Source organism: Mustela lutreola, chromosome 5 (assembly GCF_030435805.1).
Source record: "Mustela lutreola isolate mMusLut2 chromosome 5, mMusLut2.pri, whole genome shotgun sequence".
Classification (NCBI taxonomy): Eukaryota; Metazoa; Chordata; class Mammalia; order Carnivora; family Mustelidae; genus Mustela; species Mustela lutreola.
The window spans coordinates 116,241,775-116,267,092 of NC_081294.1; the positions used below are offsets into that span (position 1 = coordinate 116,241,775).

Here is a 25,318-nt window from a genome sequence, read left to right on the forward strand (position 1 = left end):
CCTGAGATGCTTTGGGGATCTCCAGGCCTTGAGCTCTAGAGCTCAGGAGAGGTGGAGGTGCACATTTGGACATTGTTGTCCCTAAAGTGCTCTTTGAAAGAAAGTGACTATGGAGACTATAAATTTAGTAAGGATGGCAAAATAAAGTGAAGAACCTGGTACATAGCAGAGAGCAGAGATGTACAAAATCTAGCCCGTTGGAACAAACGTTTGAGAGCTCTTAAAACCCATCTGGAGAACAGGGAACCTATTCTGAGTCCTATGTCTCCTCTCTCCAGATATATTTATAAATGTTCGTAGATTTGTTATCTCTTCCACCTGTAGTTTCCTCATGCTGATTTGGCAGTTCTGTGGAATCTATGTCCTGTTGTGTTCCTCTGTCACTTTAGGTTTGTTTGCTGAGAACACTAGTGTGTGACTCGCATTGTGGGGTTAATGTTAACCCTTGTTGAGGAAGCTTAAGCACACAATTTATATATTCTCACCAAGAAATGGGTCAGATTCATGAAACTTGTTTGCCTCTAGGTATCTGTTAATTTCAGAATAACGGCCCATAATTTAGAAGTAAGGCCTTCTGATACCTTTTTTTCAATTACCTTTTTTTCTCGTTTAAAAATAATACATGCCTGTTGTTGGAAATAGCCCCATAAATATCTTAAATCTACGCATTATTTCACAGCTGTGTTCCTTGTTTTACATTGATGAGTTTGTTTTAGTAGCACATCCAAATTGTTAGAATCAGAAGGTCAGTGAGGTAAAATTAAAACAAGTACTTTAGAAGATTGTAAACACAGAATAAATTTCAGCCTCATGTAAATGAGGTGTGATTTCCATAATAAAGCCATTATTGTTGTCACTGGTGCATAGCAATAAAGTCAGGGCTGCAATTACAAAGAGAAGAAATAATACAGCACCATACTTTCTTTTAAAATGGCAATTAAATTCATTGAAATCATATTTTCCACTAAAAAATAAAAAGATTTTATGTATTCTCAATGGAATCTACAAAATCCCGAAAGTAGACTTTCTTAATGATAGCGGTACTAAATGACACATCCACTTGCTGATTTTTTTTCCTTTCCCCAAGTAATTTCTTTTACTAAAAGACTTTTCACACTACTTTGTCTACCACATTAATGACTCTTTGCTAATTTAAGTGTTTAAATTAAGTACTTTGAGAATTTGATTTTTTTTTCCTCTCTGTCATAGAACTTCATCTTAACACAAGCCTGCCTTTTTAAACATGGCCTTTAAAAAAAAAAAACTGTAGTAAAATATACATAACACAAAATTTACCATTTTAACCATTTTCAAATTTATAATCCAGTGGCAAAAAGTACATCCACAATGTTGTGCAATCATCAGTCCATCTGTTCATTGCGAGAAGTTTTTCATCAACTCAAACATAAACTCTATGCCCAATAAACAAACTTCCTATTCCCCATTTCTCCTAGCCCTGGTGACCTCTCTTCTACTTTCTGCCTAGATGAATTTGCCTACTTGAGGCACCTCATAAAAGTGCAACCATACAGTATTTGTCCTTTTGTGTCTAGCTCATTTTAAGATAATATTTTCAGGGGTGCCTGGGTGGGCTCAGTGGGTTAAGCCTCTGCCTTCAGCTCAGGTCATGATACCGGGGTCCTGGGATCGAGCCCCACATCAGGCTCTCTGTTCCACGGGGAGCCTGCTTCCTCCTCTCTCTCTGCCTGCCTCTCTGCCTACTTGTGATTTGTCTGTCAAATAAATAAATAAAATACTTAAGAAAAAAAAAAAAGATAATGTTTTCAACATTCATCCATGTTGCAGCACATGTCAGAATGTCATTCCTTTTTTGAAGCTGAGTAATATTCCATCGTGTATATACAGGAGCAAGCATTTTCACTGCAAACATTTTCACTGCATAATTAATAGGCCATAAGGCAATTTGGCCATAAAAGATAAAGTCATGAGAAAGAAAAGAGGAGCTTCATTAAAAAGGATATCATGAAATATGAAAAGTGAATGACAAAATTTAAAAAGATTTTATTGTGAAATATGAAACATTTGGATACATTTTATTTATTTATTTATTAAAAGGTTTTATTTATTTATCTGACAGAGATCACAAGTAGGCAGAGAGGCAGGGGGGGGGGGGAAGCAGGCTCCCTGCTGAGCAGAGAGCCCGATGTGGGGCTCCATCCCACTGGGATCATGTCCTGAGCTGTAGGCAGAGGCTTAACCTACTGAGCCCCCCAGGCACCTCTTATTTATTTATTTTTAAGTAGGCTCCATGCCCAACATGGGACTTGACCTCTAGGAAACTGATATGATTTTCATTAAGTGTGGCATTAATTTTCATTGTACTGAATGGAAATCACAGTAGCTGTTAAACAACAACACGCCCCTCCCCCTTCATCACCACCACCCACTCCGAAACAGCCCTTCTCATGTGGTAGTTACTCTACGCCCCAACGAGGATAAAGGTACCTGCTCAGTGGTGGATTAGGCATAAAGTTGATGAAGTTTAAGTTTTAGGGCCTCTCTCTTGCATAAATCCCCTCTAAGATTCAATACCTAATTTTGCTTTGGCAATTCTTATTTTTTAAAGTAGGCCCTGCAAGTTTTATAAACTTCAGGCCCACAAAATCTGCATTTGTCTCTGGATATGTTTCTTCTATCTGAAATCGTGTACTCATCATTGTTGTGCTGGGAAACCAGCCTGGGATCTGTTGTTCAGTATACTGAGTTATTTATGACTGGCTTTCTTCCTTGCAGAGTTTCTGGTCTGGGGTGCCAAGCTACCACGCTTTTCTGTGGAGTTCCAGAGAAACCTAGGCCATGGGTGTTTCTAGTCAGTCCCAGTATGCTCTCTTGGCTCTCCCGCTGAGCTTTGTCAGCACACGGCACTTGTTTGGCTCTAGGCACTTTAGAGGAACATGCAGGCCAAATTTTGAAAATCGGGTTCCTAGTTGTTCATGCAAAATACACATGTCCTTTTGTACTCTGCACAGAGCCATAAATAGAATTTTGTACTTACACAGTGGGAACAAAGAATGCAACTGCCAGACTTGATATCTAATCTTTAAAAAATTTAATGAGCATAGCATAGGAAGTTTCCTAAATATTAGGGTATCTTGTCATAAGTAAAAATGAGCCTCTGGCCTTTCATCAAATTGTATGATTTCATTAAACAAAAATAAATTTTTATAAAATTTAAATAAATCTTAATATATTCTTTCCTGTTCTGCTGCAAGGCATTAATGACAAAGGAATTATTTATATGTATAAACTATGTCTTTTTTAAAAAAAAGATTTTATTTATTTATTTGACAGAGAGAGGGAGAGCGAGCACAAGCAGGGGAGCAGTAGGCAGAGGAAGAGGGCAGGGAGCCCAACGTGGGGCTCCATCCCAGGACCCCAGGATCATGACCTGAGACGAAGGCATTTAACTGCCTGAGCCTCCCAGGTGTCCCAGACTGTGTCTTATTCTTATTTTCTCTGTGAAGTTATAATAATAACTCAGACAATTCTATATTCTTTATGAAGGACCTATTTGGGGAAGATAGCAGCATAGTGTCCTCTTAAACCCTTTTTTCTCCTCAAAAAAGAAAGAATGCTCAGTTTCCCTGTTCCACCTCCCCTACCCCATTCCCTTTCCTCCTTTCTCTTCTAGTGCTTTTCCTTTCCCTTCCCTCCCCAAAGAATCCCATCCTAAAACCATCCTCACAGTTACCATCTGCAGACAGGTCTTAAAGAATGGAATGCAGGAATCTCGTTCATTGCAAGGGGGACATCTATTGGGGGGGGTGTACAGCCCCACATGAGGTATCAAAACCCACATGTGCAAGGGAGGGGATTGTGATTGTGACCAGGAGACTGGTCATAATCAAATAGGGCAGTTGATCAAATAGGTAAATATATTAAGAATAATGAGAAATAGATTTCTTTTTTTTTTTAAAGATTTTATTTATTTATTTGACAGAGAGAGAGAGGCCACAAGTAGGCAGAGAGGCAGGCAGAGAGAGAGGAGGAACCAGTCTCCCCGCTGAGCAGAGAGCCCAATGTGGGGCTCGATCCCAGGACCCTGAGATCATGACCTGAGCCAAAGGCAGAGGCTTAACCCACTGAGCCACCCAGGTGTCCAAGAAATAGATACAACAGATAAGAGATTTATGAAAATTAAAAGGAAGAAAATTAGGATTAACCCTGTGGTTTTGGATTGAAATTAGATGTATTTGGTGTGAACTGGTGCTGATGTTCATTTTATAGAGATAGATCCAGTGATCTGGATGTAAAGATCTAGATGTGTGTGTGCGTTCATACATGAACCTCCATATATTCTCTAGCTCTGTCTGCTGGGAAGGTTTAGGGGCAGAAACACTCCAATAATTATGAGCATACCTAGCACCCAGTCTTGGTTTCTAAATGCCATTCTCCCCAAAAAGAAGCCAGAACTGGATCAGGGAAGGTACAAGAGGAGTTTGAAACATCTTGTTGGACCATTGGGGCACCTGGGTGGCTCAGTGGGTTAAAGCCTCTGCCTTCGGCTCAGGTCACGATCCCAGGGTCCTGGGATCGAGCCCCACATCGGGCTCTCTGCTCAGCGGGGAGACTGGTTCCTCCTCTCTCTGCCTGCTTCTCTGCCTACTTGTGATCTGCCAAATAAATAAATAAATAAAATAAAGTCTTAAAAAAAAAAAAAAGAAAGAAAGAACGAAAGAAAGAAACATCTTGTTGGACCAGAAATCAAGGAAGTACTTCCAGAATGATGAGGACATAACAAAAGGCTCAGAAACCATCTTGCCGGGGCTTCCATTAGTCAAATTTAGGATAATTTGGGACATCAACATGAAAATAATGGATAGTAACCCATTAAGTACATATGAGTCCATGTTTTAAAAATAAATAAATGAGTAAATTAAACATTCAATAAAGAAAGAGGTATTTATCCAGTTTCAAAGCAATCCCATATGAATACTTAATAATCACAAAGGAAAACAGACTAACTTCACAGTGGAGACGTATGCAGCCACTACCTTAATCAAGTGACCTGAATGAGTCGCCCAAGTCATGGGACGAATTGAATTTTTGTGCTACCCAACAGAATGCTATAAAAAGAGCCCAGCCTTCCTTCTGTGATTTCTGCCAAACTTTATAATCTGAATCACAGGAAAACATCAGATGAACTCAAATTTAAGGACTCTCTACAGGAAAAACTGACCGGTAGTCTTCAAAAGTATCAGTCTTCAAATTCAAGTATACCCAGGTAGTGTTTGGGATTAAAGGAGAGGTAGAAGCATGTCAGCCAGACCTTTCTGCTACAAAGGAGGTGATGGAAACAATGGACAAATCTTGAGTGGGATCTGAGGATGGCAGTAATAGATCAGCATTAATTTCCTGGTTTGGTGGTCCCATTGTGTTTATGTAGGAGAATGTCTTTGTAGAAAATATACATTAATGTTTTCAGAGAGGAAGGGCACCCAGGTGGCTCAGTCAGTTAAGTGTCCGACTCTTGATCTGGGGATTCTGAGTTCAAGCTACATATTTGGTGTAGAGATTATTACTACTAATCATAATAACAAACTTTAAAATGTTACTTTAAAAAATATATTAAAACATGGAGTATTCAGAGAGTGATGCAGGATTTAGTTGGCAACTTTAAAGTGGTTCAGTAAGAAAACAAACCTGTGTGGTCAAACTGTACTGGCGGCTCTTCTAAAAGGTCGAGAATGTTTCAAAATAAAAGCTTTAAATTGCTAAGGTTGGGTTATTTGATTCTTCTGATTTCCAGAGGACATGTAGATTCCAGGCAGTAAGTGGTAATGGTGGGTGTATATGGACCTTGAGGTCTGTCCTAAGAGTTGTCAGTGTGGTCCATCCTTTTGTCTTTCAACAGCTTGAAATGTGCTTATTTGTAGCTACTATGATCTGATTCACTTTCCAAATCTTATATTGCTTGTGATTTCAATGTTAAAATACCCTTTTTAAGGTTATTATTCTATAACGCACATGTCAATGACAAAAGACAAGGGTAATGAAGTCCTTGGCCCTGAAGAAATCTGTCCTGAAAACTACTGAAATAAATGGCATGAGAAACAATGGGTAGACTAAACTCAGTGTTGGTGATAGCAAACCCATCACTTCATCTTTGCTCTAATGTTAGCTATAAAGTTTGGTGTATTTTCTGTTAAAATGAGAGAGAGAGAGAGATAGAGAGATGAGTATATCCTTTGCCATGATACACAAACTAGTATTTGTATCATTTCTGTTTTAAAATGTCGGGTTAGGAGCACCTGGGTGGCTCAGTCAGTTAAGTGTCTGCCTTCGGTTCAGGTCCTGATCCCCAGGTCCTGGCTTTGAGTCCTGCCTCATACTCTCTGCCAGCAAAGAGCCTGCTTCTCCCTCTCCCTGGGCCTGCCGCTCTGCCTGCTTGTGCTCGCTCTCTATCTTTGTCTCTCTGTCAAGTAAATAAATAACATTTTTAAATAAATTTTTAAAAAGTGGAGTTAAACTACTCTAATTTCGGGAGCACACCACTGCCTGCCTTTTCCTGGTGGAGAGCGCTTCAGGGGGATTTACCTGGGGTTGAAATGTGATTGCATCTCTGTAATTGTTCATGGCGCTTCCTGAACAGTCCAGCAGGTGGTAGTCTAGGAGAGGCACAGTTCTCATTCTCCCCCACCCCCCACCCCCCTTGCTTACCAGCAAAACAGAAAGAACGTAGACTCAGCAACGTGCCTTCTCCTCTCTGGCAAAAGAATGGGATTTCCAAGGTTGTTCTTTCAAAATGGGTACTTCGGCATACACAAGAAGAAGTATCACAAGAAGAGAGCCAATATGAATCTGTGTGTTTGTGTGTATGTGTGACTATGCAGTACACCAAAGCTCAAAAAATATATATATTTTTTTAATTTCTAGAAATTCCACTGGTTTTATATCTCTTTGGCCTGATTTCTGTGACATGGCTTTGGGGAGGCCTGCACATGGCTTACAGACACTTCTGGATGTTGGTCCTCTTTGTCATTTTCAACAGTCTGCAGGTAAGCTTACAATCTGGTTATTGACGGCACATGTATCCTCGTGAACACCAGACCTGGAGTTTCAATGTCAAGGAATCAAGTGTCAACTCTTAGATGAATTCTTAAACACACCATGCAGAGTTGTAGAATAAAATGATGGGGGGGCTAAATCTTTAATAACTGAAATACAGCTGGGCTTTTAACTTGCTGATTATACAGGTAGAGAAGACATAAAATATTTACCCTCCTTTATTTAGAGAATATCTAGGTAACTACAGAAAAATATTTCTCTTTCAGCAGGATTGATGTTTATAAACTTTTCAGGTGGTAGCCATGGAGGACCTGTGCACATATTTGGATGGTGGCTGTATCTAGAAGTTAGATCAATTGAGGAGTGAAATAGACACCAGTGTTCAAGCAGTCCACTCTCAAGTGAAATGAGAGTGGTTTGGTTCACTGAAAAATGATTGACATCTCTAAGTCTGGCAATGCCCAGCTTAAATTAGTTTTGTGAGCGTGCTTGGATAGCATAACTAGAAATTATATAACTGGAGCAAAAATTAAAGCTGACTTTTTTAGTGCTTTTGTTAAAATGGAAAAAAGTTGTACCCTGAAATTAACAAATGGAACAAGTGAACTCATTTTCCTTACTTTCCAAAGTGAAAAGGTCTGTCCTGGACCAAAATAATTTCTTGAATTTACCAAAGATATCTCTAAACTCAAGTCCCTCTTTTGACCACCATCTTGCCAGGAACATGTGTAGAAAAAACATGTAGAAAAACATGTGTTCTACACATGTGTAGAAAAAACATGTGTATCATTGGGATGATAGCATACAACTAAAATAAGACTCAAAGCAAATTTCGGTTTAATTTTAAGGTGATGATTTAGTTAGTGACACCCTCTCTTCCAGCAGGATGCCTAATCAAATCATAATATGGACTTAGGAAGGGCAAAAATACAAAGTAACTTGGAAGTTTGGCATCAAGTCGACACAAGTAGATACACGGACATCTCTTTATAGCCATAGTGAGAATCAAGTGCCTGCTCCTAGCACACTGTGTTCGTGCTTCCCGTACCAGGATGAAGGTGACAGGCCTGCTCCACGAGAATGTGATGATTCAAGAGAGTAAACAGTCACTAGTGAGAGCACACTGTGGCAGGTGCTGTGCAAACAAAATGTTGTTAAGAGCTGAGTGAAGGGCCTGTTTATTCCCACCTGTGCTGGTCTTTGAGATGAGCCCCAGAAGTGAGCCATTCAGGTCAGAGGCCCTGTCTGGTCACCTTTGAATCCCTAAGACCTAGGGGAGCCAGCACCAAGGTCCCCACTGACAGCCTGCAGATGTATTATTTGGTGGACCCACAACAGTACACTGAACAGTGTTTTAAGTAATTTAATATTTGTGGCAGACCTTTAAAATTGAGAAATTTCACATAAAAACTTGAATTTCTGACTTTTCTTTAATGGCCGTACCTGCTTGGCAGCAGTTCTCCAGTCCTAAGTAGATGCTGCCCCCCTTGAAATGGGGCATGTGACCTTAAAAGACGCGATCTACTACATTCATTCATTTCACCTGCCCTTGAGTTTGTGACACCTTTAATGCTGATTAACTAAGTGGAGAGTGTAGGGTTAGAGATGGGTATTTCAGGCAGGGAAACAGCATCAGCCTGGGCAGTGCAATGGGAAAGTGATACATCTTGCCAAGATTTAGCAAAGAGCTGGGAGGAGGGTGGGGAAGAAGAAGAGTTTTGCAGTTAGGAAGGTAGTCCTGGGAGCAGACACAGACATGGTAGGTTAAACTCCACGCCATGTTACCATGCTTGGGATGGGATGTTAAGCTTCAGCTTTTCAGCAGTGGGAAGCCATCAGAGTTGGAGTTTTTGTTTGTTTCGTTCTGATTTGTTTTTTTATGTTTTGTGAGTTTTAAAATTTTTTAAATTTTGGTTAAGAATGACATCTATATACTACTTTTTAGAAAGGTAGCTGGAAACCGTGAGGAAGGTATTGAAATGTGGAACATCTCCAGTTGGGTGGGCTACTATCATATTCTAGCCCATAACGCTCTAGTGGCATACCTGGGAATAGAGAGTAGGTGACAGCTTTGAGGGCTATAGAGGTAACTATCAATGCAATTTGATTTACCGATGAAATATAGGAATGTAGAATATGAAAGAACAACCCAGGGCACCTGGGTAGCCCAGTTGGCTCTTGATTTCAGCTCAGGTCAGGATCTCAAGGTTGTGGGATGGGGCTCTATGTTGAGGACAGAGTCTGCTTGAGATTCTTCCCTCCCGCACTCACTCTCTCTCCACCTCTCTCAAATAAATAAAATCAGAAAGAAAGACAAACAAATGCCTGTCTCAAGGCAAATGCCTGGGAACCCACACCTTTAGTCAACATGAAGATCAGATCCAGCACAGGGTACTAGGAAATAGGCAGTAAGTTTGGTGAGTTGGCAAGATGTGGGAGAGATTAGTAGTGCTACCAATATTTTAGGGGTGCCTGGGTGTCTCAGTAGGTTAAACATCTGCCTTTAGCTTCAGTCATGACCCTGGGTCCTAGGATCAGAGTCCCGATTCCGGCGCTCCGCTCAGTGGGGAGCCTGCTTCTCCCTCTCCCTCTGCCTGTCGCTCCCCCTGCTTGTGTGCTCTCTCTCTCTCTCTCTCTCTCTCGTCTCTCTCTCTCTCTCTTGCACTCTCTCTGACAAATAAAATCTTAGAAAAGAAAAGGGCTACCAATATTTTGGTTAACTGGGTACTGGAAGAGAGCTAGTGAAAGAGATTGTTAATGAAAGGGAACCAGGTTAGAATAGTTTGGAGCTGCTGGTAGAAAAGAAAGCTTCAAAAGAAAACAATACAAAATCTGTCCAGTGTAGCGAAGATAACTAGGATAGAGCTGAGGGCAGTGTAGTCTAGCGCAGTGCTCCCTGACTGTGGTTTGCATCAGAATCACATGGACAGCTGGCTGAAACACAGACTTCCTGATCCAGGAGGTCTGGGCAGACCCAAGAGTGTGCTTTTGTAACAAGTTCCCAGATGATGCTGATTCAGCTGGTCTAGGAACCACAGTCTGAGAACCAGTGCTGTAGTAAAGCATGATCCTAACTCCACCAGCCCATCTTACCTGGTTGACTCCGGCTGAGTCATGGATACAAATTGTTTTCTACTTTTACTTACTTCATCTATGAAATGGGAATAAAAACTATTTAGGATTATGGTATGATTTAATTAAGGGGCATAAGAAATACAAAGCAATTGTAGATAACTTCACATATAACTTCACATATATTCAAGAAGTTTAATGAAGAATAAAGAGAAAGGAATAACTTAGGAAGGATGTTTGACTGATTCAAAGGAGATTTGTTTTGTTTCACTTGTGAAAAGAACTAACAAAGAAGGAGAAACTGACAAGTGGGGGAAAGACTCTGCTGGGGCCAGATCACAGTCTGCTGGGGCCAGATCACAGACAGGGCAGGAAGAATGGAAGGGATGGAGGGTGGAGGTATTTCTCAGGCTGAGGAAGGAGGGGAAAAAAAGATAAACATGGAAAAAAACCACTTTAAATCTGGAAGTGTGGAAAGTTGGATTTTGCATCTAATGCCATCTCTTTTCTCTGAAAGTCAGGAAGCAAGGACATTTGCTGAGAAAAATGGGTTGAAAGCTCGAGCTAAAAACAGTAAAAAGTATGGAGCAGCTTCTAGGCAGAAAGTAAATAGCAATGTATGGTGGGTTGGAAGATGGTCATGAGATAGACTGCTTATAGAGGAAACCATGGGCTTCAGTGGAGGTTAGACACCTGAAATCAGTGCCTGAACAACCACTCAGCAGTAATTACAGAAATGTAAACCTTAAGGTAGAAATGGTAGCCAGTGTAAATTATCCAGCCACCTACACACAAAAAAGTCTGTTGAGCTCTTTAGTAAAAGAGAACTGTTGCAGTATGCCTGGGTGGCTCAGTCGGTTAAACGTCTGCTTCAGTCAGGTCATGATCCCAGAGTCCTGGGATCGGGTCCCACATCAGGCTCCCTGCTTAGTGGGAGCCTCCTTCTCCCTCTGCCTGCCGCTCCCCCTGCTTGTGCTCTCACTCTGATGAATAAAACCTTAAGAAACAGAGAACTGTTGAGCATTAAATGATATTTCATGGGGAGATGTAAAAAAAAATCAGTATGATCTATTTCTTAGAGGAACTTAAAGCTAAGTATAAAAACGAAAAACATTTCAAATCCACATATAATGAGCTTTATTCCATCTTTGTGGCACTATTGGAGCAATGAGTATATTCCTGGTATCAGTACTCAGTGAAGCATTCCTAAAAGGAATGTCTGTTAAGAAACAATTAAAAATATGATTTCACTAGTATTTATTAGGTTTCATTTGGTTTATAAACTGCTTCATGTCTTAAACTTGGGCATTTTCATGGAATGTGACTATATAGTAGTAAGATCTTCCAGGTATATCCCATGAAGCCTTAATGATTATTATTTTCTTTTTCTTTTTTCTTTCTTTCTTTTCTTTCTTTTTTTTTTTTTTTTTGCACTGGCCTTTGTATGTTTTTTAACTGGCTTTTGTCAACAACTGCAGCCACCAAAGTATATATCTTATGCTTGGCTACTATATTTTGCCCAGAGGAGATTACTGCCTCATTTTTTATCCAGACTATTAATGTATGATAGATGCTCAAAGACTAATAGATAAAATATATTTTTATAATATTCTGAATTTTCACATATTTATTTTTGACGCAGCTTTTAAAAGAGAATCTTTTTTTTTTTTTTTGAAGTAAACTCTACCCACAATGTGAGGCTCAAACTCGTGCCCCAAGTTCAAGAATCATATGACTTACTAATTTTGGGGCCAGGTGCTCCCAAAGGAGAATATTTTAAATGTTTTTGTTTTTTTTTCACTTGAGTATAGTTGACACATAATGTTACATTAGTCAGGTGCACAACACAGTGATTTAGCATCTCTCCACATTATGCTGTGCTCACAAGTGTAACTACTGTCACCATACAAGGCTATTACAGTATCATTGACTATGTTCTCTACACTGTGCCTCTCATTGCTGTGACTTCTTTATTCTGAAACTGGAAGCCTATAATTCCCACTCCCTTTAACCCATTTTGCCCATCCTTCCTCTCCCATCCTCTCTGGCAACCATCAGTTCGTTCTCTGTATTCATAGGTCTGATTCTACTTTTTGTGTGTTTTTTTATTCATATGGCATTTATCTTTCATAGTCTGCCTTATTTCACTTTGCATAATACTGCCTAGGTCTATCCATGTTATTACAAATGGCATAATATCATCCTTTTTTAAGGCAGCATAATATTTCATGTATGTAGATACTACACCATTATCCATTTGTCCAACAATGGGCATGTAGGTCTTCCATGCCATGGCTATTGTAAGTAATGCTGTAATAAACATAGGGGTGCATATATTTTTCAAATTAGTATTTTTGTTTTCTTAGGGTAAATACCCAAAGTAGATTTATTGGGTTATATGTTATTTCTATTTTTAATTTTTCAAGGAACCTCCTTAGTATGTTCCACAGTGTCTGTTCCCACCAACAGCATATGATGGTTTCTTTTTCTACACATCTTCTCCAACACTTGCTATTTCTTACCTTTGTTATCGCAGCCATTCTGATGGGTATAAGGTGATATCTGACCGTGGTTTTGATTTGCATTTCCCTAATGATTAGTGATGTTATCTATCTTTTCACATGTCTATTGGTCATTTCTATGTCTTCTATGAAAAAAATCTATTCAAGTCCTCTGCCCATTTTTTTTTTTTTTACTAAGTTCAATTAGCCAACATATGGAACATCATTAGTTTTTGATGTAGTGTTTAGTGATTCATTAGCTGTGTATAACAGCCAGGGCTCATAACATCACATGCCTTCCTTTATACCCATCACCTGGTTACTCCATTCCTCCATTCCCCTCCCTTCTGTAACCCTCAGTTTGTTTCCCAGAGTCCAGAACCTTTCATGGTTTGTCTCCCTCTCTGATTGTTCCCACTTCAGTTTTCCCTCCCTTCCCCCACGGTCCTCTGCACTATTCCTTATGTTCCAAATATGAGTGAAACCATATGATAATTGTCTTTCTCTGCTTGACTTACTTCACTTAGCATAATCCCCTCCAGTTTTGTCCATGTCAGTGTAATTGGTGGGTATTCATCCTTTCTGATGGCTGAGTAATATTCCTTTGTATATATGGACCACATCTTCTTTTATCCATTCATCTATTGAAGGATATCATGCTCTGCCCATTTTTAAATAAGATTGTATTTTTGGGGGGAGGGTGTTGAGTTGTATAAGTTTTTATGTATTTTGGATATTAACTGCTTATTTGATAGATCATTTGCAAATATCTTCTCTCATTCAGTAGATTGGGGTTGTTTTGATTTGTTTTGTTTTGTTGGTGGTTTCCTTTGCTATAAAAAAGCTATACACACACACACACATACACACACATATATATTTAGTTCCAGTAGTTTTTTTTTTTTTTTTTTTTTTTTTTAAAGGGAATCCTAATCACTTGAAATATTATCAGGAATTTCTTTTCACTTTCTGAAGATTCAAAGTTGAGCTTCCAACCATCCAATACATTTGAGCCTTTAAGAAAATGTATATGCAGTACTTTATAATGCTTGATGGATACAAACACAAAGTGAGGTTAAGAAAAATTATCATTCTATATATGTCTGCTATTATTTTTATCGCTTAATACTCTTATTGACCATGGTGGCCACACCAGTGCAAGACTCACCTCTTCCCAGCTTTCTAGCCCTAGCACTGAAGGAGCTTATTCTCTAATAGGAAAATCCTATGCAGGACTTAAATTACCCTCACCTTGGATCACAGACAGTGAAGAAAACTGGTCACATGGTGACAGATACTCTGGCCAGGCCTGGGTCATGAGCAGACTCCATTAGTAGAAGGAGTTGAATTGATCTGCTCTATATCACAAAACCACATAGAGTGGAATTCCCAGTAGAGGAAAGGATGCTTTTATCAATGAAAGGAGTGCAACAGTGGTAGGTAAGCTAATTTAACAGATAGCCACTATATGTATTTTCTAAATTTTCTTGTTCATTCATGTAAGTTTGGGCAAGGCCAAAAACAGCCATTGTCAAACTACTGGGATACTTCATCTGTGTAGCCTCCATTTATTATGAATATCCTTGGTATCTGTTATCTAACCAATGTCTCTGTACCCTCCCCAAAAAAATCCCTAAGAGACCATGTTTAGTATGTTTAATATTTTTCTGATTCCCGGATCCATTCATCCAATAGCCATTATTTTTTAAAAAGTGAATTATTAAAGTATTATTTCTAAGATTTGTGCTATTGTTTATACATCACAGCTTTCTTAGACTGTTTAGTTGAAGGTATATCCAAACTGTGTGATGATAATGGGAGTAATCACCAAGCTTGATACTCAGCTGGTAGGCGCTGTTCCAATCCTATCAGTTGTGAAAGTATTGAAATAGCGAGTGTTTTAACTTCATGTGTGTGTCTGGTTTCTAGCCACTTAAGCTAGGAGCATCCCCAGACTTCTAGCAGCTGAAAGACTAATGCTTGGCCAGACAGGGAGCCTCCAGGAACCTAACTCCAGCTCTAGACCTGTGGCCAGCCCGATTGGTCAGTGTCTGTGTCACACTCATTAAACATTTTGCATATCATGCCCAGCTTAATTACGTTCTGAAGTATTTTCTATTTTTAACCTGAACGGCTTAAATACAGCATTTATTGCAATTTTCTTCTAGGACTTTCTCACTGACTAACAGCTTTTTTACATGTATAGGGAATCCCATGTAGAATAGCCAGCAATATCAGGCATGAGCTTCTTAAAGATGTTGGAAAACAAGTTTTTGGAGAAGATTCATACACATGGAAGAACCTTTCCAAAAACTGAAGTGCATTCTTGGAATGCATAAGCTGGCAAGGGAGCAGAACTTGACATAGTATCGGGATATGACACTTCTCAGTATGTGAATTATGAGACCACATTGTTTGGAGTCCCGTTTGACTGTCTCTCTGTAACTGGCTTTTACATGTTCGTTTATACAAGCATCTGGTCTCGAGATGTTCCCGAGATGTTCCCTGGCAGTATTTGAACCACTCGTTCTTTCAGAGTAGGGAGTCACAACATGGAGTCTGTAACTAAAAATATATAGCCTGTGTTCAAATTTAAGATCAGCTGGTTAAAATCATGTTTATTCCTAGCCCCATGTCTTCAAACAACTAAGTGGCCAGAAAATAAGTAACTTAAAGGTGGAAATCATTTCTTCTACATTTTTATAGGTTTGTTTTTTGGGTTTTATTTTTATTACATTTTTTTTTTTTTTGACAGCCACTAGAGTGCTTTGAACATACAATAAATCTTTTTTTTTTTTTTAAGATTTTATTTATTTATTTGACAGATCACAAGTAGGTGGAGAGGCAGGCAGAGAGAAAGAGGAGGAAGCAGGCTCCCCACTGAGCAGAGATCCCAATGCGGGGCTCAATCCCAGGACCCTGGGATGGTGACCTGAGCTGAAGGCAGAGGCTTTAACCCACTGAGCCACCCAGGCGCCCCGAGCCTTTTTTTTTTTTTTTTAATTTGACAGAAAGATCACAAGCAGACAGAGAAGCAGGCAGAGAGAGAGGGGGAAGCAGGCTCCCCACTGAGCAGAGATCCCGATGTGGGGCTCGAACCCAGGACCCCAAGACCATGACCCAAGCTGAAGGCAGAGGCCCAACCCACTGAGCCACCCAGACGCCCCTAGAGTCTTTTTAAAAAAAAGATTTTATTTATCTGAGAGAGAGAGAGAGCACAAGTGGAAGGAGGGGCAGAAAGAGAGAGAGGGATAAGCAGACTCCAGACTCCATGCTGAGCGTGGAGCCTGATGATCCATGTGGGCTCAGTCTCAAGACCCTGAGATCATGACCTGAGCCAAAATCAGACACAACTGATTGAGTCACCCAGGCGCCTCAAAACTAAAGCCTTCCTTAATGCAGAAATCTTCCCAAATGAAAATAATCCCTGAGTTATCCTAAGAACTGGAACATGTTTCTTTGTTCACAAAAACAAAGTTCATTGCAATTGGAATAGAAAATTAATAATCCTCCTTTAATGTTCTGTGAGCATTCCTATTTAGCATCCAGAGGGGTTCAGTGCAGGTGTCTGCTTAGATACAGTACATATTTAGTCTTGGCTGCTTCCTTTTGAGGATAAACAGCTCTTGGGAAATACACATTGTTAAATAATCAGTTACAGAGGACTAATTGTTTCAAGGCACTCCCTTTGCAATTGCTTTCCAACAGCCAACAGTAATAAGAAATGTCACTTTGTTTCCATTGGAGACTAGCACATGAACTATTCATGAAGAGTGGAAAAGCAATCTTCCCAGAAAACCCTGGAATAAACATGTTGAAGCCAGGGGAGGTTGGGACTCTCATTGATTTGTCCCAGAGCCGTGTTAAGTTCAGTGAGGAGAAAGGGGGGGGAGGGGGTTGGTGGGGAAAGAAGGCTATATTCATTTTGTAGGGAGACATGCAGAGACTAATGAATGCCTGGTGTGCTCTTCAAAACATCCCAGAACATTTCTATAAGTTTACGAATGCATATACAGAAGCTAAGACAAGGAGGTGTATTTAAATTCTCTTGATTAGGTCATGCCACTGTCTAATGTTCCATAACATCTGGGCTTGTGAAACATCTTTGTGTTTTCCTGTAGTAAACTTCTTGACTCTATTTGACAATGAGTGACAGTGTCTTAACATTGCCTCCTCGTTACACCGGTGATTGGCCAGGGAGGGCTCTTTGAAGAAACTGCAGGATTTTTACTTTTGTTTGCACTAGATTCTGTAAATAAAAGTGTCAGGGTCTGACCTGCCAGTGGGTGTCTTCCATGAATACAGCTTTAGTAAGGAGAGGACTGTATAACCTATCTTTTGACACCTGGCTCTATCCTTGCTAAGCAAAAGGTGCCTCCATTTCTCCTGCACTAATGCTTCCATTTCAGAGTTTTCTCTGTGCCCTCCGTGACCACTTTTATTCCTTTTTTTTTTTTTTTTTTTTTTTTGCATTTCAACCATGTAGCATGCTTTCCTGGACTGTGTGGGCCCTTATCTTACCAGTGAAAAGATCTAGCATACTCTCGTCCTTGAAACAGCAATCATACAAGAATTAGAGTAAACACACAATATACCTCCTTTTGTTACAACAGTTCCGGGAGAGGAAAGCAAACGGGGAACATTTGGGGCCATTTTTCACCTCATCGTTTGGATTTTTTTTTTTTTTACGACTTTATTTATTTATTTATTTGACAGAGAGACAGCATGAGCAGGAGGGGGCATGGCAGGCAGAAAAAGAGGGAGAAGAAGGTTCCCCACAGAGCAAGGAGCCTGATGCAGGACCTGATCCCAGGATCCTGGGATCATGACCTGAGCCAAAGGCAGACTCTTAACTGACTGAGCCACCCAGGCATCCCAGTTCTTTGCCTTAGTATAATTCATAATTTTTCCAGAGTCTAAAATTTTATTATTCTTATAATACTTAATACTTAATCTTATAATACTCTTATATCTTATATCTCTTATAATACTTAATCTTACAATACTCAAATATTGGGGTGAGAACAATACATTTATTTGTAAATACACTTTATATGCATATTTTATGGTAAAATTCAATGTTGAGCTTCCGGATGCAGTGGAATGAGCATGTAGTTAAGTGTCATGAAACCACTATTCTACCAAATGACTTGACATCTCTGAGTTTTAGTTACCTACTTTCCAAATGGATGTAAAATTCAAAAATGTCCCAGGTTTTGTCCTAAGGATTATGTAAAAATTTATGTGTGAAGATGTAATTTGTGGAGAGCTCAGTTGGCTAAGTCAGGTCAAGATCTCAGCTCGGATCAAGATCGCAGGGTCCTGGGATCTGGCCCAGCATGAAGCCTGCTTAAGATTCATGCTCTCTCTCTCTCTCTTTCTCTCTCTCTCTCTCTCCCCTTCTGTCCCCTGCCTGCCTGGTCATGCTCCCTCTCTCTCTCTATCTCAAAAAAAAAAAAAAAAAAAAAAAAGAAAAAAAGAAAGAAAAGAAAAACAAAAACAAAAACAAAAAACATTGCATATGTATATACTTTGTAAAGTACATGTTTTATAAACACAAAATACTATAAAAGAATAAATGGACAAAAAGTAATGGTTATCTCAGGAACTATATAAAGACAAATGAGAGGCCAAAGAGAAGAGATTTGTAAGCTTGGCCTTTAAATCCTCTCCAAAGCCACTGATTCTGCCCATGAATGATCTCATGCACACACTCCTAGGTACTCCATTCATGCAGGAGCCAAAGTTCCCCTGTGTCTACCATCACAGCATTTATCTTACAGCGTGAATCCGTTATAGTCACTCATCTGCTTTAAAAAGTGTGTGACAAATGCCTTCATGTTCTAACAGGTAACTTACGTGAGTGATGTAAGCTTACTATGAGACTGCAGGGTTTGGTGGGGATGGTAGGACTGGAGAGCACAGACCCTCCAAAGAGCATGCAAATGAGGAAAGCAGACGTGTGGGCCAAGCAAAAGCTTTTCCAGGAGAAATTCCCTGGGTACAGTAGAACCTGGCTTTCATCAGGCTTTGTGATGGTCAGTCTGTTTATGGTTTGTCCCCTCTCTTGGGGCAAAGCAAAAGTTTGCTTGGGAGATCCAAGGGACCGAACTGAAAACCTCCTGTATTAACTGGAACTCCTCCTCTGTGGCAGTCTTTGGACTCTGATTCTTCATTCTCTGCGGCTGTGAGACTGCTGCATTCTCTGCTTGGCTTTTTTAGACTCTGGGGCACTGTACTCAAGCAGCTTCTTAGCCTTTCATCCCACACATAGGCAGTTTTGGAACTGGCAGATGCCTTTGTCGTTCCCTCTTTTGCTTTGGAATCTTGGCTCCCCAAGTCCTGGATGCCTTAGTAGATTTGAACCCTATTTTTTGTGTGTCCCCCAACCTAGTCAGATTGCTGCAAACCCCAGGTTGCGTCTTTCTGTTTTGCCTCGAGGCAGCTCACTTTGAAATGGAAAATTCCCTAAAAGGGGGAAAGGTAGGGGAAGGCAATTAATGTAGGGCTCCCGCCTCCATGGGATTTGCTTCTGTACGGGATCTTGGCCCCTCAGGTACTGGCTGTTGGATGGCTTTCATTTGCTATTTTGTTACTGCTTGTGTTGTTTTATTATTGTATATGTACGTCTCTTAATTGTAGAATTGCACTCAGTGAGGGTTAATCTGATATAAATTCCATCAGAGCCAGGAGCAAAAGTCTCAGCAAATTTATTTCAACAAATATCTAACAAATGTTTAACACTGTTTGAATGCATGTTGATAAATGAAGATATGTAGAGCTACTGCAAGTCATGAGGTTTGGAGTGGATAACCTCGTCAGACACATGCACCATGCTGGTGTTCCTGGGAACACTGGTGAGGAAGTCTGTGCCTGGAACTTTTTTTCTTAATTTTATTATTATTATCATTATTAATTATTATTATTATTATTTTAGTAATCTCTATATCCAATGTGGGGCTAGATTTCTTGATCTCAAGAGTTGCATGCTCTTCCCAATTAAGCCAGCGAGGTACCCCTGTGCCTGGAACTTCTTAAGGTCAACAGATAAGGTGCACTTTATGTCTTGTATATCACACACACACAGATACACACACACGTGCGCACAAGTAAGATCTTCATACCTATTTTCACAAACTGAAATAAACCAATGAGGAAAACAGATAATCCACACCAAAGAGCAACTAAAGGTTGCATGTTCCAAAAGGTTACTGCTCTAGGAAATACTTCTACCTTCTAAAAAATAAGGATTTAAAAAAGGCCAAGTAAAATCCTAATGAGAAAAGTTTTAAAAATGGCATGGATTCAAATCTAAACCGAAGTTTTTAAAAAGATCTTTTTAGATAGATGGATCCAGGAAGTTCTCTCTTTATCCTTCAGAATAAATCAGTTCTGTGTCACTGTTTTCCTCTGCACGTGTTTTAAATAGTATTCTCTTCAGCTTGAGAAATTACATGAAATAGTTTAAAATATTTTGGATTACAAATTTTTAATTTTGTGATTTTAGGCAAGTTCTTTAATTTCTCTGAAATGAGGATACTACGACTTACTTTATAAGGCATCGGTGGAAATCAACCAAAATATATCTTAAGTTTCCAGCATGTAATAGGTGTTTAGTGACCTTAACTGCTTTTCTTCTGTACCTAATGTGACACCATAATTGCATATGCATGTAGCTGAAGATTATTTTTCCATGAACAGAAACCCTGAGCTCCAGGGTGAGCTTCTTAGCATGTGTCTGAAATCAGTTAGCAGTGTTTCTCTGATGCTGACCATTCAGTCAGTTTAGAACCCTGATGACGTCACTGAACTACCATCTCAAGATCTTATTTGGCTCTAAGACCCCAGTGTGTAGATACTATATAAGTAGGATGTTTGCATGAAATCTATTCATTATATTCTGTCCTTTGTCCTATAACATTTTGGAACATGTAGGAGCAATACTTCAGGCTTTATGTCAGTCTTGGGAACTCTTACTATAAAGTGGTGTTATGGTAGATTATATATATTTTTTACCTTATTGTTTGAGCCAGTATGATAACACTGAAAATTGTGTCTTCATTCATTGAAGAGCATTCATCTATCTAAAATGTATTTGTGTTTTTATATGTTAAGCCACACATCCCTGTGCCTCTGTGCTCAAAATATATTATAATAAAAACCACAACAATAACAATGAGTATTTTTTAAGTGCTGATTATGTGGAATGGTACTTACATCATTGAATTTTTACAAAAATCCTGCAAATTAGAGAGTATTATTCTTACCATTTTACGTATGGAGAAACAGAGGCTTAGAGAAATTAAATGACTTAGGCAAGATCACACACCTTGTAACTCATGAGCTGGGATTCTGTATACCATGATCAGTTCCCCCACTGGGCTTTGCAATGCTGCAAGACCATAGCACCTCTTATTGTTTACTTATCCCAGATTACCATAGCAGAAGGCTATCTTTTAGTACCTACTCCACAAATGCTTATTGAATTAAAAACGTCGCTAAATTAAAATGCTTTAAAAAGCAAAATGAATGAAAATGTGTAAATAAACAAAATTAACATGAATTCTTATTTGGTTACTTTTCACATAGAAAAATTAAGGTATTTCAGTAAATGTTCATCTACCTTAGCTGTGAGGGCCATTATAGTCACGTTCTCCCAGAGAACAGTCTCTCTTTGACTTAGTTGAAGATCTTTACTGAGGGAGCTGGAGGGGAGCAGCATCACACAGCCGGCTCCAGATGAGACCACGGATTCCACGGTGAATATTCTCCCCACAAGTTCTTATACACTTCATTTTCCTAGTTCTCTAATTAGGCCAGTTTTGACAGAAGTGACTTTGAGCGTCAAGTCAAGTTAGCAAGTTAGGTTCATATTCCTTACTAAGGTCATCTGTAAGCACTGAGACAACGGAAATGGAAACAGACAGACAGAGAAACGTGACTCCTACCCTCAAAGGCAGGAAAAGCTCTAGAAGAAAGGTAGAGTTGGTGTTGTGTCTGTAGATCCCTAAGTCCATCCTCCTTGCCTTCTCTTCCAGACACTCACTGTCCCCTCCACTCTGGAAAGCCAAGGCTTTCAGCTTCTGCTGCAACTGACCTGCCTGCCACCTAGATCAGTTGCTGTCTGTTTTTTTAAATATTGTATAGACCTCTTTAGACAGAAGAAAACTTATTTAGGACACACTTAGAGACTAAGGGCGCTGGAAGAAATGAAGCACTGGATTGCAAGGTCCAGACTCCAAGCACCTAGGAGGATGCCTGTTCCAGGAGACCCAGGAGCCACGTGCATTGTGATCTGAACCAGGCCAAATAGAATGAGTTTCCCACACCTTTAGCAATACTCTCACCCATGAACTGCACTGTTGTCTGAAGACCATAACACACATTACCTCTCAGGGACTATCAACCGAGCCTAAACATGGCAGCAAATGCACAGTACACTTGACATTTTTCTAGGAAAACACTTGAAGTCTCTAGCTATATATATATTTTTTAATTTTTTAATTTTTATTTTTTATAAACATATAATGTATTTTTATCCCCAGGGGTACAGGTCTCTGAATCGCCAGGTTTACACACTTCACAGCACTCACCATAGCACATACCCTCCCCAATGTCCATAACCCCACCCCTCACTCCCTGCCCCCCTCCCCCCAGCAACCCTCACGTTGTTTTGTGAGATTAAGAGTCACTTATGGTTTGTCTCCCTCCCAATCCCATCTTGTCTCTAGCTATATTTTTCTCCACTTAATTGACTATTCCTATGTGAAGACAAAAACATGGTAAACTTAACACTAACCGGGGATGGATAGGCCATCTGAAATGATGAAATTGCAAAAACAAAAAGGGGGGGGTGGACAGGAACTTTGGATTCATTGGCTATGTGCAATCCAGGAATTGTCCCACATGTGCCCGGGTCTCCTAAAATGAAGTCAAGACATGGGTGCTTGAGAAGTCATTGTCTCCCTTTTGCTTCACTGCTTACTGTCCTTTTTGAGTATACATGCAGCCTCTTGCTGGTTGATGTGGTGGCGGCATCTTGTACTGAAGAGTTTTATTTTATCCTTGAATATCCACCTCCATCTTAGCACTAACAAGAGTTAGAGACTCTCCAGTGGAACAGTGCAGGGGGCAGGGAGGGGAAAAGCTTACTAGGACTGTATAATCTGATTACTACAGCTGTATTAGTGACCTGAGCATTTGCTAAAAGGAAGTTTTTCAAATGAATTTTTTTTCTTTTTTAAATGAAGATTCATAGGCAGATTAAAATTGAATAAAGATAACTATGATCTTTCCTCAAAAAGCCCTCAAATACTTTTCCCCTTCAAAGCTGGGGAGAAGAACAGTTCTGGGGGTAACCAGAACTGTTACAAAGAGTTGGTGGGGCTAGAGTCTTACTGAATAAATTTTGTAAGAGTTGTAAATGTTACTGAATTACAGATGCTATGTTCTTAAGTTACCCACTTTCATGAAGAATCACTGTAAAAATAAAAGGGAGGTAGTACAGGGATATCTATCTCCCTTTCCAGTGCTCACACCAAGGATGTAAATTTGGTCTGACATTTCTGAGCCCATTGAGGAATCTGCTTCTTCGTTACTCTGTTGTAACAGTACTGCATTAGTAATAAGTTAATTCATAATAATCTTTGTAATCGTAACAATATACACTTACATTTCTTAGCATCTTTTAGAAATGCTTCTGCTTGAAACAAATATAAGTAGTCGTCCCTATAGAAGTTTTTCAATATCATATTGTATTCCTATGAGATACTTTTGAGAATTATGTTTTATTTCCAAATATAGACTGGCCTAAGATAAAGGGTTTGGATGTCTCTCCTAAGTGCCAATTTAGATGTCTCTCATAAGTGCCAATATGATTTTATATGTATGCAATCTTCAGTAATATGCTACAAGTAAATGAATATTTACTATAGTATGGTAGTGTGTGTGTGTGTGTGTGTGTGTAATATAGATGAATAGTCAAGTTCCTGTGGACTATAATAGTTGACTGTGGTTTCTCTACCAGAACCCCTTCTCCATTCCGTTCTTTACCCACGAGCTCCACTTCAAAAATAAATTATCAAATAAATAAATAAATAATCAGAAAAATGTTGGAGGAGCATAATATGGCTGTGATCTGAAGAATAGGTGCCTCCTTGCTACAAATTTTCTGGACTTGCTGTATTTATCATCAAATTTGTATGTGTTTTACAAGATGTGCTTGTAAAATCCTCGTTTTATCTTTTTATTTCAGTTCTTCAATATGTTGTTATTTATATATAAATGATAAAAGCCAGAGTGTTTTGCAACTGGTAGATTTCTGTTAGTACACTGTAATTTAGTACTTTATTCTTTGGACAGAATCCACACTTTGTTTTTAATGCCTCTAAACCATGTAAATCAAGTGTTTTATTAGGAAAAGTCAAGTCAGAGAAACAGAAAGGTCATCTCTACCAAACAAAACCACATTTCGCTAGTCTTTGATACTTAATTTCATCTGTGCCCTTCTCCTCCAGCACGGAACCCACATTTTAATGCAAAAGTGAATAGAAACCAAATATAAAATCTGGTTGAAGTCTGGCTCTTTTAAATCACCAAGTGACTTCATTAATCAGTCTGAATTAGCAAAATCACGTATAGGTCCCTGATCTTAATGCTCACTAACACTGTTGTTACCTCCTACTCTCTTCGCAGACCTGAGAGAAAGAGGCTGGCACTATTACTCCATACTTACTGCTATGCTTATGCCTCTGAATTTTCTAAGAATCCTCCCTGGTAGCTATTATACCTCCCATCTGTAGGATTCATTCCAATTCTGTTCTTTCTTTTACACATATCTTCTTCTGAAGACCTAGGGAAAGGGTCTCTCATTCTCGACATTAGGAATTCAGAGAGATCCTGTATTTCTCTCTGCCGGTGCCCAATTATACTCCTTGTAACTCGCTTCTTCCGTTTACAACAGTCCCCAGCCCCTGCCTAACCTTCTTCATTTCCTGCTCCTTGGATTACTAACTTCCATGACATATATTGCCCTTTTTGCTCTTTTCCCAATAACAACTTGGGTAGCTTGTAGACACTGCAAGTATTTTTATCGTATTATCACATTCTCATTGACTCAGCTACCTTGAATCCACTACTTCGTCTTATGGGACAAGGAATCCAGAGTGGAAGAGTTGACTGGCTGAGTGACTAATTTTTCTACTTTTCCTTTTCATTTGGGGTAAGACTGTCTTTGAAGAAAACCATTACAAAAAAAAAAAAAAAAAAGAAGAAGAAGAAGAAGAAAGAAACTAGAAGTTGATGACTCTGTATCAAGATATAAACAGACATGTATGGATTTGCCTGTGAAATGAGTCGTATTTAGGGGTCCTGGTGACCCACAAACAAAGCTTTGAATGAGGAATTAGGAAGCACAGAAATGTCACTAAATAATTGTGTGACTTTGACCAAATCATGAGGATGGAGTTTCTTCATCTATAAATGAATGGAATCAGACAGCATCTTGCCTAACTCTGGAACTTTATGATTCTCTTACAAAACTTTATAAAACTGAACAATGCTCTGTGTGAGAAACCACAAAGTTCTAAGAGACAGTGCTTTTGCTATCATTCTTTTTATAACTTTTACAAGTACACGTGTCCTATTCTGCTCTTCTTTTGTTTTGAATTGAAAAGGGTGGCCTGAGAGAGTGAGATGAGCCGTACAGTAAGAGACCA

At 39.4% G+C, this 25,318-nt stretch overlaps 1 protein-coding gene across 1 annotated transcript in view; it reads left to right on the top strand.

The window, feature by feature from the left end:
- ADGRV1 (adhesion G protein-coupled receptor V1) overlaps positions 1-25,318 on the top strand; it is a 544,366-nt gene that overhangs the window by 473,582 nt on the left and 45,466 nt on the right. The window contains exon 87 of the mRNA XM_059175461.1: positions 6,898-7,019. Within this exon, the coding sequence (XP_059031444.1) occupies positions 6,898-7,019 (122 nt within the window). The remainder of the gene's footprint in view (positions 1-6,897; positions 7,020-25,318) is intronic.